General features: G+C 32.3%; 2 protein-coding genes across 2 annotated transcripts in view; one reads left to right on the plus strand and one right to left on the minus strand.

The window, feature by feature from the left end:
• Positions 1 to 2,913: 2,913 nt before the first annotated feature.
• The window catches only part of LOC103579135 (LIM domain only protein 3-like), a 64,994-nt gene continuing 54,166 nt past the window's right edge, over positions 2,914 to 13,741 (plus strand). The window contains exon 1 of the mRNA XM_053739803.1: positions 2,914 to 3,098. The gene's annotated coding sequence lies outside the window, so the exon portion shown is untranslated. The remainder of the gene's footprint in view (positions 3,099 to 13,741) is intronic.
• LOC103576048 (uncharacterized) lies at positions 9,460 to 13,168 on the minus strand. Its single transcript, XM_014442720.2, has 6 exons — positions 12,937 to 13,168; positions 10,886 to 11,067; positions 10,563 to 10,807; positions 10,147 to 10,466; positions 9,959 to 10,061; positions 9,460 to 9,811 (listed from the first exon to the last, which is right to left on the minus strand). The coding sequence occupies exons 1-6, from the start codon at positions 13,073 to 13,075 to the stop codon at positions 9,541 to 9,543; spliced, it is 1,260 nt and encodes a 419-aa protein (XP_014298206.1). The 5' UTR covers positions 13,076 to 13,168; the 3' UTR covers positions 9,460 to 9,540.

Consider the following 13,741-nt stretch of genomic DNA (forward strand, 5'->3'; position numbering starts at 1 on the left):
AACCAGTGACGTCACGAGCCTGGCGACATATGGCGAGGCACTAGTTACGGTCCAAGCTTGGACATAGAGATTGTCAGGACACCGGACACCCTCAACAGAATACTGCAGAGCCAACGTATCAAAATTAGCATGGGCCTTTGCGCAACCCAACGGCTGCTCTTAATTAATTCTATCGTTGTCATCGTCGCTGGACTTTACTCTACATATCTATTCATATATATATATATATATGTATATGTGGACATATTTATGTATAGATAGAATTCACTTGAATTTAGTAACCGCAAAGATAGAATAAAATTTTTCCTGTATATATTTCAAGCGAAAAATTGATTTACAATAGCGAGTTAATTTTTATTGCCAGAGTGCGGTTTAATTCGTTTACGATCCAATTGGTTTTTGTTGGTTTTCTGTGCATGGATGCATACACAAGCCGAGTTTAACGACAGTACAGAAGAGTGCGGTAGAGAGATACGTGGGGGGCTAACAGAAAAAAACAAAAAAAAAATTGTGGGGTGGAAGGGGTTGGAAGGGTTGGAAATGGGGTAGATGTGTGTACCCCAGAGTGGACGAAATACGAGAGTGCCGAGTAGAGAGAAAAGCCCTGCGACGGGCAGTGCGTGGATTAGAGGCTGATTCGGGCGATCCAATTTAATTGGGCGATTAACGGCTAAATGCCGTTGTCCCTTCGTACTCCATGGATCGTCCCTGGGTGTCTAGTAGATGGAAAATATAATTCAACAATATTTATGGATGGATTAACGTTCAAATTACGGACAAGCCTTCGAGGCACTACTCAAATTTTTCTCGTTTTATTTTTTTTTTTTTTTTTTTTTTTAGTTTAGAGAAATCGGGTGCGTGATGCAATGTCGGGTAATTTGTTATGTTTTTTTATTTTACTTCTGTAGGGCATTGTTTTATGTCGCAGGTAAATCGTCCAAGAAAATGGGGATGAGTTCGGGGATTTGGAGAGAGATAAATTTTCTGTAAGGCTCAGATAAGGATTAGGTGCAATTGATAGTCTTCAATGTTTAAATCTCGAACTAACGACACTAATCGATTTTAAACTATTTTTCTTTCATATATATTTTGAATACTATGCTAGTAATATATATATATATATATATATATATATATATATATATATATATATATATATATATTAATTTTTTTTATTTTTTCAAAAGTTTAAAAAATCGAACCGAGTAACAGGGTGTAAAATTTTTTTGACTGCATGAATGTAGTTTTGTTTTTAAAATTTTGAAAATTAATGAAAATAAAAAAATTACCCATATAAATATGTGAAAGTAAATATATTAATTATCTGATATTTCTGCATGCGGAATAATTTTATCATTTCGCCACCTGGCGGTAATATTTTTTACTAGTTCAAAAATATTTTACTGATGACCCCATGACTACTTGCTCACAGACAACTCAATTTTGTTTTTTTGTTATAAAAAAAAACATTATATATTTTCTTTTTCAGGAAAAAAAAAAAATAAATTTTATCGAAATTGCATCACAAGTTTCCATTTCAGTGAATAATTAATTAAATAATTGACTTTAATAATAAAAAATAAAACACATAATTTAATTAGTAAAACTTAATAATAAAACATTTATTATATTGTTAATTTGAAAACTAAATTATTCAAAGGGAAACGTAAATTAAAAGAGAGTTTATATGTGCAATTTAATTAATTAAATAAAATTATATAGTAATTAATAGGATGTTAAAAAACAAAGAAAATATAACAAAATGAAAATATGGTAATTAAATATTTGATTATCGTGGCATAAATTCACGTGTAACTAATGCAATTACACAAGATTAATATACGTTTAAACCCCGAGCGATTATTAATTAACTGGAAACATGAAAATTTGTATCGACATATATATCTATACATATATGTAGACATATAACACGTCAAATATTAAACACGAAAAATTAACCCGTGTCAGTTATTTTTCAGTATTGATTCTAAGCGATCGATAAAAACGTCTCTATATATTTATAAATATCATATGTACATGTGATACGCGATACTACAGTATTAATTAAAATCCTATTTTACGTAGACTATTATAATAAATCGATCAGACATTTAATTATAAATAATAAATTACTTTTGTTCTGTAAAATTACTTTTGTGTTTCGAAAATAGAAATAGAAGTTATGTCATATCTTGTGATATTTCTGATCATTATTGAAAATTCAAATTATATATTTATCGAAAAATAAATGATTTATCGATAAAATGAGTTTTGGAATTTGGCCTGTGACTAAATTATTAAAAAAAATTTTTTTTTCTGATCCCTTAAGTTCTAAAATTAGGCAGTTGTAAGAAGTCAAAATTATGTATAAGGATTCAAAAAATTTATCAATGGGGGTTTGAAATTTTTTTTTGATAAAAATTTAAAAAATTTCAAGTAAAAATAATTTTTTGACATTTTAAAATTAAAATGTTTTGGAAAAAAAAAATTTTTAATACAAAATAATTTATTTGCTTTACAAAAAAAAAATAAAGTGAGCAAGAAAAATGATTATCAGCAAGGTGTTGAGGAGTGAAATAAAAGCTCGAAGAAAGTATGCAGGCCAAGGAGGAGGAGGAACGGGTTGAGATGTTGAGTAAGGCGGTGAAGCTTGAGCTTTTGTCGTGAAGAACCGACCAACCTCGAAGACGGTACCGTCCCCAGGACACGACATCACCTATTGCCACCTTGGTCTTGATAACGCCCCAAAAGCTGCAGAACCGCCTACGAGCTTGCGCACACAACGCCCACCAGCCAATCCGCGCTTGTGCAGCAACAATCGCGAATTTCTAACGCGCGTACCTTTCGCAAGTTACTTCTGCGAACAAACACCACGTGCATCGCGGCCCGGTCGCACGTGCGTTAACGCTCTGTAGCTTTTGACAGCCAACACTTTTCAAAGCTCAAAATTTTTTTATCAACAAAAAAAATTATTTTTTTAGCACGAAACTTTTTTTTTGAGGCTTAGAGACAAAGTTCGATATTTATTTGGTAACTAGTGATTTAATTTTTATTCATCAAGTGAACCGCGGAACTCAAAAAATTCATCATTGATACCCGTAAGTAATTTTCTTTTTTTTTTTTTTTTTGTAATTTTGAAATTCTCAGGACTTGGAAATTATTTTTTGTCATTAGTAAATAATCATGACAATAATCTTAATAATAATAATTTATAATAATAATAATTATTATTATTATTTATTAATATCAAAGCAATAAAGTATTTGGTATAAATTTATCACGGGCCGATATTCAACAGTTGGTCTTTCTTTTATCTTGAGAAGCTTAGAGCCCCTGCCGTCGCTCTGAGACTACCCTCCCACCCCTTTTCCGTGAGTTTTCTCTAAGGCTGAAGCTTTCATCCCTTTAAGCTTTGCTCACGCTTTACTCTCCCTTTTCACGGTATGAAGGTCTTGATTTCGCGTTACTTTATTACGAGTGCCTGTCATTGAGTGCCCGATCACTATTAACAAGGGTTTTTAGATATATTTATATAGGTTAATTAAAGAAAATAAAAAAAAGGTGTAATATGGTGTAGAGTAGGGTTAATTTTATTGAGGTAGAATAGAATGGAAAAAAAAATAAATAAGTTTGAAATATTTGAATGAGGGGTTGAAAAATGTGTGACTGTAACATATTTAGGCTGTGAACTGACCGAGTGCAGGCAATAAATAGCTGGGGAGAGTGTGGGCTGGTGAGGGGGTTAAATGGTGCAGGGCTTGAACGATTATACTTCCCTTTACTCCCTATTTACGTGAATTCGATCGTTTATTTTCATGTTGGAGATATTATTTATTTATATTATTCAGACGTTCATTAAATGATTGTCGAAAAATGCGAAAAAAATGAATTTTTAAAAATTGTGATTTTTTAAATTTTGAAAAATAATATTTACTAAAATTTCTGGTGAAAATTTTTTTAAAAATATACAGTAGAGATTCTGATGATTAAAAAATTTCAAAAAATTATATAAATCAAATTTTTAAAATTTAAAAATAATTTGAAAAATTTTTATAAAAAATTTTTTAATTCGATAATTAACTTCCGTAAAATATCAAATAAAAATTTATGTTACAAAGATTTTCAATAAATAAAAAAAAAAAAATATATAAATTGTATAGGTATTCAGTTCTAATTAATGAAAAAAAAAAAAAAATCAATGAAAATTGATCAGAGTAAAATATTATCGATTTGTCGATAACGCATGCCTTCGAAAATGACTGCAGAACCCTTAAACATACCATAAGGCAGTTGTGTAAACAATTTGACGATAACGATAGCCAAGTTATGGCATATATTCGAAGTTAATGATACATATCTCATGTGTGTTATGTCTTGAATGTCTCTCCGGTTGCTCTGGAGTCGCTGTCTCGTCGATAGCGTTGAAGTTGCATCGAATGATAGGCAGACTAGAGACAGGGTCGGAGTGTGAAGGGCGAAGATATGAGAGGCCAGCAATGGTTGGTAATGGGTTGATGGGCTGATGGGCTGATGGGTGGGAAATAGGCCTCGACAGCCAAAGCTCGGGCACGGTTGCAATGAGGCTGAGAGCTTGCGGTCGCATGCCACGACCTAACCATGTCTGGCACACGTTCTACTCCTACTACTTGCGTCTCGTGTATAGTCTGTCGGAATTCCAGCAATGCAGATCAAGAGTTTACACGATGACAGGGTTATGCCTCTCAGATTAAAGCTTCCTCTCATGTTTCCGAAGCTCGAAAATATTTTTCATCATTTTTTACCCTATTTTGTGTGACAAAAAATCATAAGCCAACTGATGGAATAGTAACTTGACAATGCAAACAATAATTTAGCTGACGTTTGGTAAATAAATTATGGACGCAAAGCGAGCCGCGAAACCCAGCCACTTGACATATGTTTCGATACAGTGACAGAGACGCGATAGAGGGGTTTAATAGAGACACGTTACAAGGATCTATAGAAGTCTCTGTGTCTTATCGAAATCAAAGAGACTGTCAATGAGCGCAAACATTAAAACTGATGACATCTAAACATCGCATGTGTTCCATTATGGACACAGTTATGCTTTCCATAAATATTTATATACTCAGTATATTTTTATTTTTATTTATAAATGTTAATAACATAATTAATAGATGTATAAACAGCATTAATTATTTATCATAATATTTGGCAGTTCTACTGGTTGCATAAATAGCAATTATTATTTAATTAATTTATAATAAATTGTGAGTTGAAGAAAAACTGTGACAAGTTAAATGAATTAATTAGTACACAAAGCTTTTGAGCTGATAGAGTAAACATAATAACTAATGAATCGAATATAGTAGATAGAATCGATTGGGTTCTGTTTACGATTACATCAACTAGTCGTAGTACGGCAGCAGCAAAGCCAGTGCCTAAATTATTTAACGATGTAAACACCTAAGTATAGGTCGAGTGAGCTTGCAAACATTTAGACACGTACTTTACCCGTACATTCATACGTTTATACATACGTGGGTGTACTCGTATGGGGGCAATACAAATCGGGGGGAGGGGGTGAGGTTGCACGCTAGGGGTTAACAGTAAATGGGGGTTGACGGGGGTGGGTAATTAATAGCAAACCCGTATAAATCAGAGACAGACTGGATGTTACGTTTGGATACGTAGCAACGAAGCGAAATTATGCCCAGAGGGCTGGTTACCACCTTCATACTACAACTATATACAACACTAGCTACCTAGTTCCCTTACTCCCTCACTCTAGCTAGGTATGAAAGCCCGACCGACAACTATTGCCTGCACTCGCTAATTTTTCAAACGCTCGGCTATAATAGTCCCGGCTAATTACTGATTTTTATCTACATGCCCTCGTACTGTGATGGTATATTGTGCTGTGCACGAGCAACTACTGCCGGAGAGTTACATTTAGCTGGCTTCACTGGTAACAACTAACCTGACACACCAGAATTGTGTGTAGAACTGCGGCTATTATTAACCACTGGTCTCACTCTAGCTCATACACTTTGTACCACTTGACAACACACAAAACCGGAGATTTGTAAACTAACAAATTATTCGACAATACCATTTTATACATTTCGCTCGGTTTATCTGATTCGATCCGATTCTGTGGCTTTCCCGATTGGCCTCAAATTAACCCGCGACTCTTTTACATTAATATCCATATTGCTCATTTTTTATCATTATTGTCATAATTTATGAATTTTTTTTTAGTTTGTTGAATACCTATTATCATGCTGACAAGATTCTACAAAATTTTAAATTTTTAAATAATTACTCATGATTTGAATCGCTGTTGCTCATCTTACAGCGAAGAATTAATTATTTTTTACAAAAATGTCCCAAGATGCCCATCTTACGGCAATCAATCAACAAACCGTGAGCAGGTACAAACTACAAAAAAATCCATCTTACTGCACAAGGTTCCATCTTACAGCGAAACTTTTACTGCATGTATTTTATTCAAGAAAAAATAAACCACAAATGTCCATCTTACGGCAATACATCTTACGAACATGGACATCCATCTTACGGCAATAAATCAACAAACAGAAGTCAGATATGTATTATAAAATTTTTCATATTACAGCGCAAGCTTCCATCTTACGGCAATACATCTAATTTACATTAATATCCATCTTACGGCATTTAGCAGATAATATGTAAAAAGTAATATTTCTGAGAAAAGAAAATTTTCAGAATTAATTATTCATTCATTTAGCTGTCGAAAATTTTACTGTCACTTCTAATTATATTTAAAAATGTCGTCCATCTTGGCGAGAAATAAATAATACCGCAGAATTTTATAAATAATATTTAACTGAATTTTGTCTCAAATATTTGCAATTAAATAATAAAATTAATTAAATGCAGCATAAATTATGAAGTTAGTAAAAATTGAGGCATAAAATCAAGTACGATTCCGAGACAATTGTGGCATTTGAAAGTTTGTTAAACTTCTTATCAGTATAAAGCTGGCAATAGTTAGTGCGTTGTTCCAAGCCAATGGATATAGTTACTTCCACTTCCACTTGCAGCACTACTTCCACCGGGAGAAGCATCTAGACACCTTTGTACTTAGCGTAACCCATGTAAGCTCACGCTACAACAATTTCACCCTCTTTCTTATACACTCATTCACACTAGACTCAAACCCCTACCCCTCAGCAGCTACTTCAGAACCCTTTCTCCCTTATACTCTCTCCGCTCGGATGTTATGAAGTTGTGTTGAACTTTTCCAGAGCATAGTTTGCAGAACAACCCCCGGGTGACTTCCCAGGGCTTTACCTTCAGCTTATGACATGCTAACTCTACAGCAAACTTACTGTAATATCAACATATTTTAATCTTTAATTTTAAAATTAACACATCTAACTAAATACATCATTACTACAATCGATAAAAACAATCTCAACAACCCCTTTTTTTCCTTTAAACCAAAAAAAAGTACTAAATCAAACAATTTATCAATAAATCAGCAATGCTGATGAAAAATATTTGAAATTTACGAATAGACAAAAGCTTTGATGCATTGTTGGTCTAGTTGTTTTGTAACGTGGCTTTATTGTTTTTTTTTTCCCTCCTCGAATGCTTTTTATTTAAAAATATATAGCTCTCTCTGATGCACGCATGGTTTTATTTTAAAAATTTATCCGGGAGCAAATGAAACGAGAGAAACGCGTTAGAAATTCCCGGCATTACAAACCTCCTGTTATATAGACGAGTACAGTGTCAACTTTATACTTGAACAGTACTCGTATTAGTAATAGAAGGAGTGGGGGTAGTAAGTATATATGCAAGCAGTAACAAAATATATATAGCATACAAGAAGGGAGAAATAGTTAACTTACGAGGGCAACTTTGAGGGACGTAGTAACAGCATTACAATGTTATTAGATTTACCGCAAGCACCTCAACCCCGGAGGCTCTTGCCAGTAGACCGAATTACACCCACTGCAGAGTATATATAAGTAACCCCCTTTCTACCAACGTTATACATCCCTCTCTTTATATATTAATTTATGCTGCTACAACTCAAACGCGGCTGACTGTTTTTTGAATAAAGATGTTACGTTTTTTGCAACGAGCCTCGAAATTACTAATATAAAACAATGGGAACAAGGAAATTCCGAGTGGTACTGGTGCTATTGAGTGGGTACCTTTAAGATAAGGGAGTTGTAGCGGTTGCAGGTTCCTCATTCCCCGATTCAGCTCATACGTTTCCGCTATCTGACGCTAAACGGCACACCGCGGCGGCGCTTACATCCCACGATCATTTTATAGCAGAAAGGGACGTGTGTGGTACGGTGTACATTGCTCTCTACATAATACTCCAGCACATTACTGTCGAAAACCAGAGATAACGCAAATTTAGAACACCGAGACGGATACTTTTTTATTTTTACTATGGGTAACTGAGTTTCGGTGGAAAATAACCGGTTAGGCGATTCCATTGTCTTGGCGGATAAAGAAGCAAATTGATTTCTGGAATAGAAAGGCTACAAGATGATATTTTATAGAAATTTTTGATTGGGGACAAGATATAGATACGAGCTTTGTGGGTTGTCATGGATTTCAAAATATAGAGAGAATGTATGGAAAGTCAGAAGTCACATTTCAAGAAAATCTAGGACGGAATTTAGAAACGAAATAGAAAATTTTCCTAAGAGGTTTTCAAAAAATTTTATGTATTCGTCACGATATTGTTTATGATTATTATCAATATCGTGCAGAAAAAAAAGATATATTATTAATTTTTTCGGTATTTAACGAACTGATAGATCTTTTTAATGACATTGATAAATTTTTGACTACACGGAGAGAAAATTATAGTAACAGTTACAATATATTATGGGAATGGTTCCCATACTGCATGGTAACTGGTTTTTTTGAAATGTTGATTATAGGAACGGCACCCATATATATTATGGTAACCATTCCTATAATTATGGATATAATTCCCATACGGTATCGGAATAGTACCTATGGAATTATGGTAATCGTTACTATAATATTATGGTAATCGTTACCATAATATTATAGGAACAGTTACCATAATATTATGGAAATGGTTACCATAATATTATGGGAATGGTTACCAAAATATTATGGGAATGGTCACCATAATATTATAGGAACCGTTACAATGTGGTTATAGGATTGGTTCCTATTTGCTTATGGGAACTATTCCTATGAGTATGGTAATCATTACCATGATTCTTTCACATGCGATATGGGAACTGTTACCATAATGATAGGAATTGTTACCATATATATGGAAACCTTCCCAAAAAGTATGGGCCTATATCCCATAATCCCAAGTAATCATTACCATAACGTTATGGGATGATATTTCATAAACGTACTAGGAACAGTTCCTTTAATTTTTTCTCCGTGTAATGTACAATTACATAAATCCAATAAGATTCTTCATTCAGTTGATTTGAATTTATTTATTTTACTGTTATTAAGTGAAGACATTTATTTTTTTTTTTTTTTTGCCGAAATTTACAATTATTCGAAAATCTTAAGAGCCAAGAATCCTCCGTAGCCAGGATGACTGCGATAATACCAACCAATTCCGCGAAGAGGCTTAGGCGCATTTTGATCGGTAACGATTTCTTGTAAATCAATATACGGAACAATATGTTGTATGGAATCAGTACCCTCCTTAGATCCATGAAATTGAATTTTATGTTCACATGATTTACTGAGTTCGTTATTCCTTCCTACCAAAGACGTAGGTAACAAATAATTTACTGAATCAGTAGTCAATTCAGGGACCCTAAAATGAAACAATAAGTTTATGAACAAACAAAATGAAACAACAGCTCATTAGATGACAAAATATTCTCAGCACTGAGTATGACACAAATTTTGAACATCTCAATAACTGCAGCATCCTAATATTAGAAAAATAATATATACTTACCTCTCAGAACATTGACTTTCTTTTACAATGTCATCTACATTTTCAGTAAAATCGCCATTATCATTAACATAACGTCCACGCAATGATTTACCAAATGTAATTCCTGCATAATAATGTAAGAAAGCTAATTATTAAAAACTGTTGTTCCAAACAATTAATTATTACTTAAACTACCATAAATAAATGACCTGTTACAACTGCACTCTCTGGCAATGTCATATCTTCTAATATAACTGCCGGATCACGGTACAACTTAAATAAAGGAAGAAATATTGTTCTCATAAACATATCAAATGAGTCATAATTTGACGTCCCTCCTGAGGCAGAGGTTGGAGAACTCGTTGGATATTTTCGCCGATTATAAACGACTTTTTCTGCTGAACTACAGTTATCCGAACTTTTCCACATTAAAGTATTGGGATCAATTCGTCCTGCTGATAATATACCTTGTTGAAGTTCGAGGTAAACTATGTTACTATGTCTTTTAAATCTCACTCCAGTTGCAACACTAAAATAGTTATTTATTCATAAATTATGGTCCAAAGTGCTAAAAAGCATTAGAATGAAAAAATCATTAAATCTATAATTGAATAGAAAAACTCACTATCCGTCATCAACTGAAACTGGATCATAACAAATGGAATCAAGCAAATCACCACGCGGATTATTTTCATAATTATAATAACGTTCGCAAAGACAGTAACAATCGTTACCAGCATAATTCAACAAGTTCTTAACTTCCTCTTCTTGCGTAAAAAGATAGCTCATAAAATAAGCGTCCAAAGTTATATACCTTGCATTTTTTATGTCAGCCAGTCTTTCTTCGAGTGCCTTCCGCTTTTCGGTTTTCTAATTAATTCTCATATAAGTTAGTATATTTTATTTTTTTTGTCCCTCATTACAATGTGATTATAAATTTGGACTTACGGCTTTGAACCAACAGTAATGAATTGACCCTCGACAAGTATTTGGGTAACTCAAATAATATGCAGCCCAATTACGATTCCAAGGATTCAAATTATCACATCGACCAGAACTGTATCTATTATTATTTAGCAGTTCTTCATTGATAGATATTGTGTATATGCTATTAAATTTCACAAAGTTTGCTGAAAAATTTGTATGTATACATATATTTTAGATTATTATAATATGGTAACTAAATATATCTGATAAGAAATTCTCGAGAAATTTTTAAAATTTTATTCTCAAAAAAAGAAATGCTATACCTCGCTTTCCATATTCCCGCCAAATAATTGGATCATTTTTCTGAATTGGAACTAATTTTGATGTTACTGATAACGCATTTATAATAATTATAAATATCCAGATCGTAACACTGGATACAGAAAAATGATTCATTTTTTTTTTTTTTTTAGAAATGAAATAAAAAAAATAATATAAAGCAATAATTTATCAAAAATTTATTGGAGAATACGAAAGATAAATCGAAACTAAGTGAGTTTATGGTCACTGAGTTTTATACTGTTATTTTATCACGTTCGTAAGCAATTTTTTATCTGAATGACTCGTGGCTATTTTAATCAAATATGTTATAACTTAATGTGATATATTTAATATAGTTGTAATTAATATATATCGTTTGAAATTTTACTTTTGTTGAATATTTATGTTGAGTAGCAATTTTTTTTCGTTTAAATATTAAAAACAATGCCGTGAAGCAAATAAATACTTTATCGGAAGCATTTATGAGGGATAGGCAAGTTTCGCAATGAGTTAAACACTTAAAACAAATTGAGAAAAAACAATTATCGCTTGAAGAAGAAATCGAACCCAGATCGATTCGGCGTCACGCGAGAGCTTTACCAACTAGGCCATCTCAGCCTTTGACAGGTTACGTTTACTTTGCCCACGTATACTAAGCCACACTGGCCTTATGGTCAGTCACATTTTTAAATCCTAAACACAGAATTAATATTACAAATATTATCGCCAATAATTTAGAAAAATGTTAGTTCCGACATTTTACTGAAATACTGAACGGATCGTATGAATCGTTTATAAATGAATTTCAATATTAAAATAAAAAAGTTTAAAAAAAAAAAAATTTAATTACAAAAAAAATTGAGAAATTATTCGATATTGTTTAATTACATTAATTAATTAATTTATTATAATAATATAATTTAGCTATTTAATTTTTAATTTATTTAAAATAAAAATGCGGACTCAAAATCCATTTGCTGTGCTAGTGTGAGAAAGAGAGAGAGTGGGGAGTATTCATTCCTTGGGGTGCGAAGAAGGGAGCACCTACGAGTGAATCCAAGAGAAAACTTTCTTGGCTTGAGACTCAAGTAATCTTGGTTTGAGATTTTTCGTGTGATTGGTCAAAGAAAGTAAACTATACTCAAACCAAGAGTTAAAATTTTTTAAACCAACTCCCTTTATTTTTAGTTCGAGTTTGTACCGTTTATTGTTTCAAAACATCATAGTTCTTTAATTAAGGATATAACTTTCTTGAACTAAATATTTTGATTTCTTGGTTTAAGTTGGTAACATACTTAGGTTGAGAAAAATATTTATTATAACAAGAAAAGCAAGTTTTTAAAACAAGTAATTATATTATTGGACCAAGTGTGAAATATGTATTGACTTAAGAATTTTTTTTTCTTAATTCAAGATTTAAAATTCAAAAAATTATTTCACTTCGTTCAAGAAATTTCCGGTTTTCATTCCGACCGCTGAAAAATTTCTTGGTTGAAGAAAAATTTTCTCGAGTCAAGATTTTATCTTTCTGTGCATCTACCACTAGTATATCCACTTTCACTCAATAGTTCCTCATTGATAGATATTGCGTATATGTTATTGAATTTCAGCACGCTGGCTTACAATGTTAAACATATGTTTGAGATTGTTACGATAAATATGATGAATAAAATCATGCAAATATATTTACAACATATCACCTTTGAAAAAGTGTAATTATTCAACAAGCAATGCCGATATATTTTACTTACCTTTTTCTCCATATTCTCGCCACTCAGTTGGATCACCTTTTTGAATTGAAACTAATTTCGATGTTACTGATAATATATTCAAGTGAATAACGATTATAAGTATCCATATTGTGATACTGGATAAATAAAAACAATCCATAATGTTTCTAATTTATCGTGGAATGGCAAGTAAGTTAAACGAATGAAGTGCAGTAAATGAAAACTTAGCAAAGTTAACAAGTTTTCTGGTATGGTCTGCTTGAAACATTATTTCTTATATATTATAATGTGGCAATAAATACCCGTGTAAATATAAGTCGTGATTGACGTCATTATGTAGACAGGAATGTCATTAACGTACGGATAACATTTATTAATTTTTTATTACTAAGATTATTTGTACGAACGGAATCACGATGGTTTGGATGAATACGAGTGTCTCTGTGTTAATAAAGCATTAAAAATCGCTTTTGAGTAATAACCATAAAAATAATGCACGACATTTTCAAGGTGCCTGCGGACGTACATGAATTTCCTTATGTTGTAATTTTCTACAGATAACAGCTCGAAAAAGTTTAGGTTTCTACATAATGCTGCTTTAAATTTCGGTTATTTTTTTATGAAGATAAATTATTGTAAGCTTTCCAAATAAGTATATAATTATTTATTAACGGAACATTGGCTAGACTGGTCGGTTCCATTAAGGAACATTTATTTCGAACTTATTCTAAGTATGTTTTTGTTACATGTGGATTAGTCCTCTAGCCTAATACGCACTGTAATATCATACTTTAGTTCATAGATGATAATTTTATTTTAATCGGTT

The sequence above is a fragment of the Microplitis demolitor genome, chromosome 6 (assembly GCF_026212275.2).
Source record: "Microplitis demolitor isolate Queensland-Clemson2020A chromosome 6, iyMicDemo2.1a, whole genome shotgun sequence".
Taxonomy (NCBI): Eukaryota; Metazoa; Arthropoda; class Insecta; order Hymenoptera; family Braconidae; genus Microplitis; species Microplitis demolitor.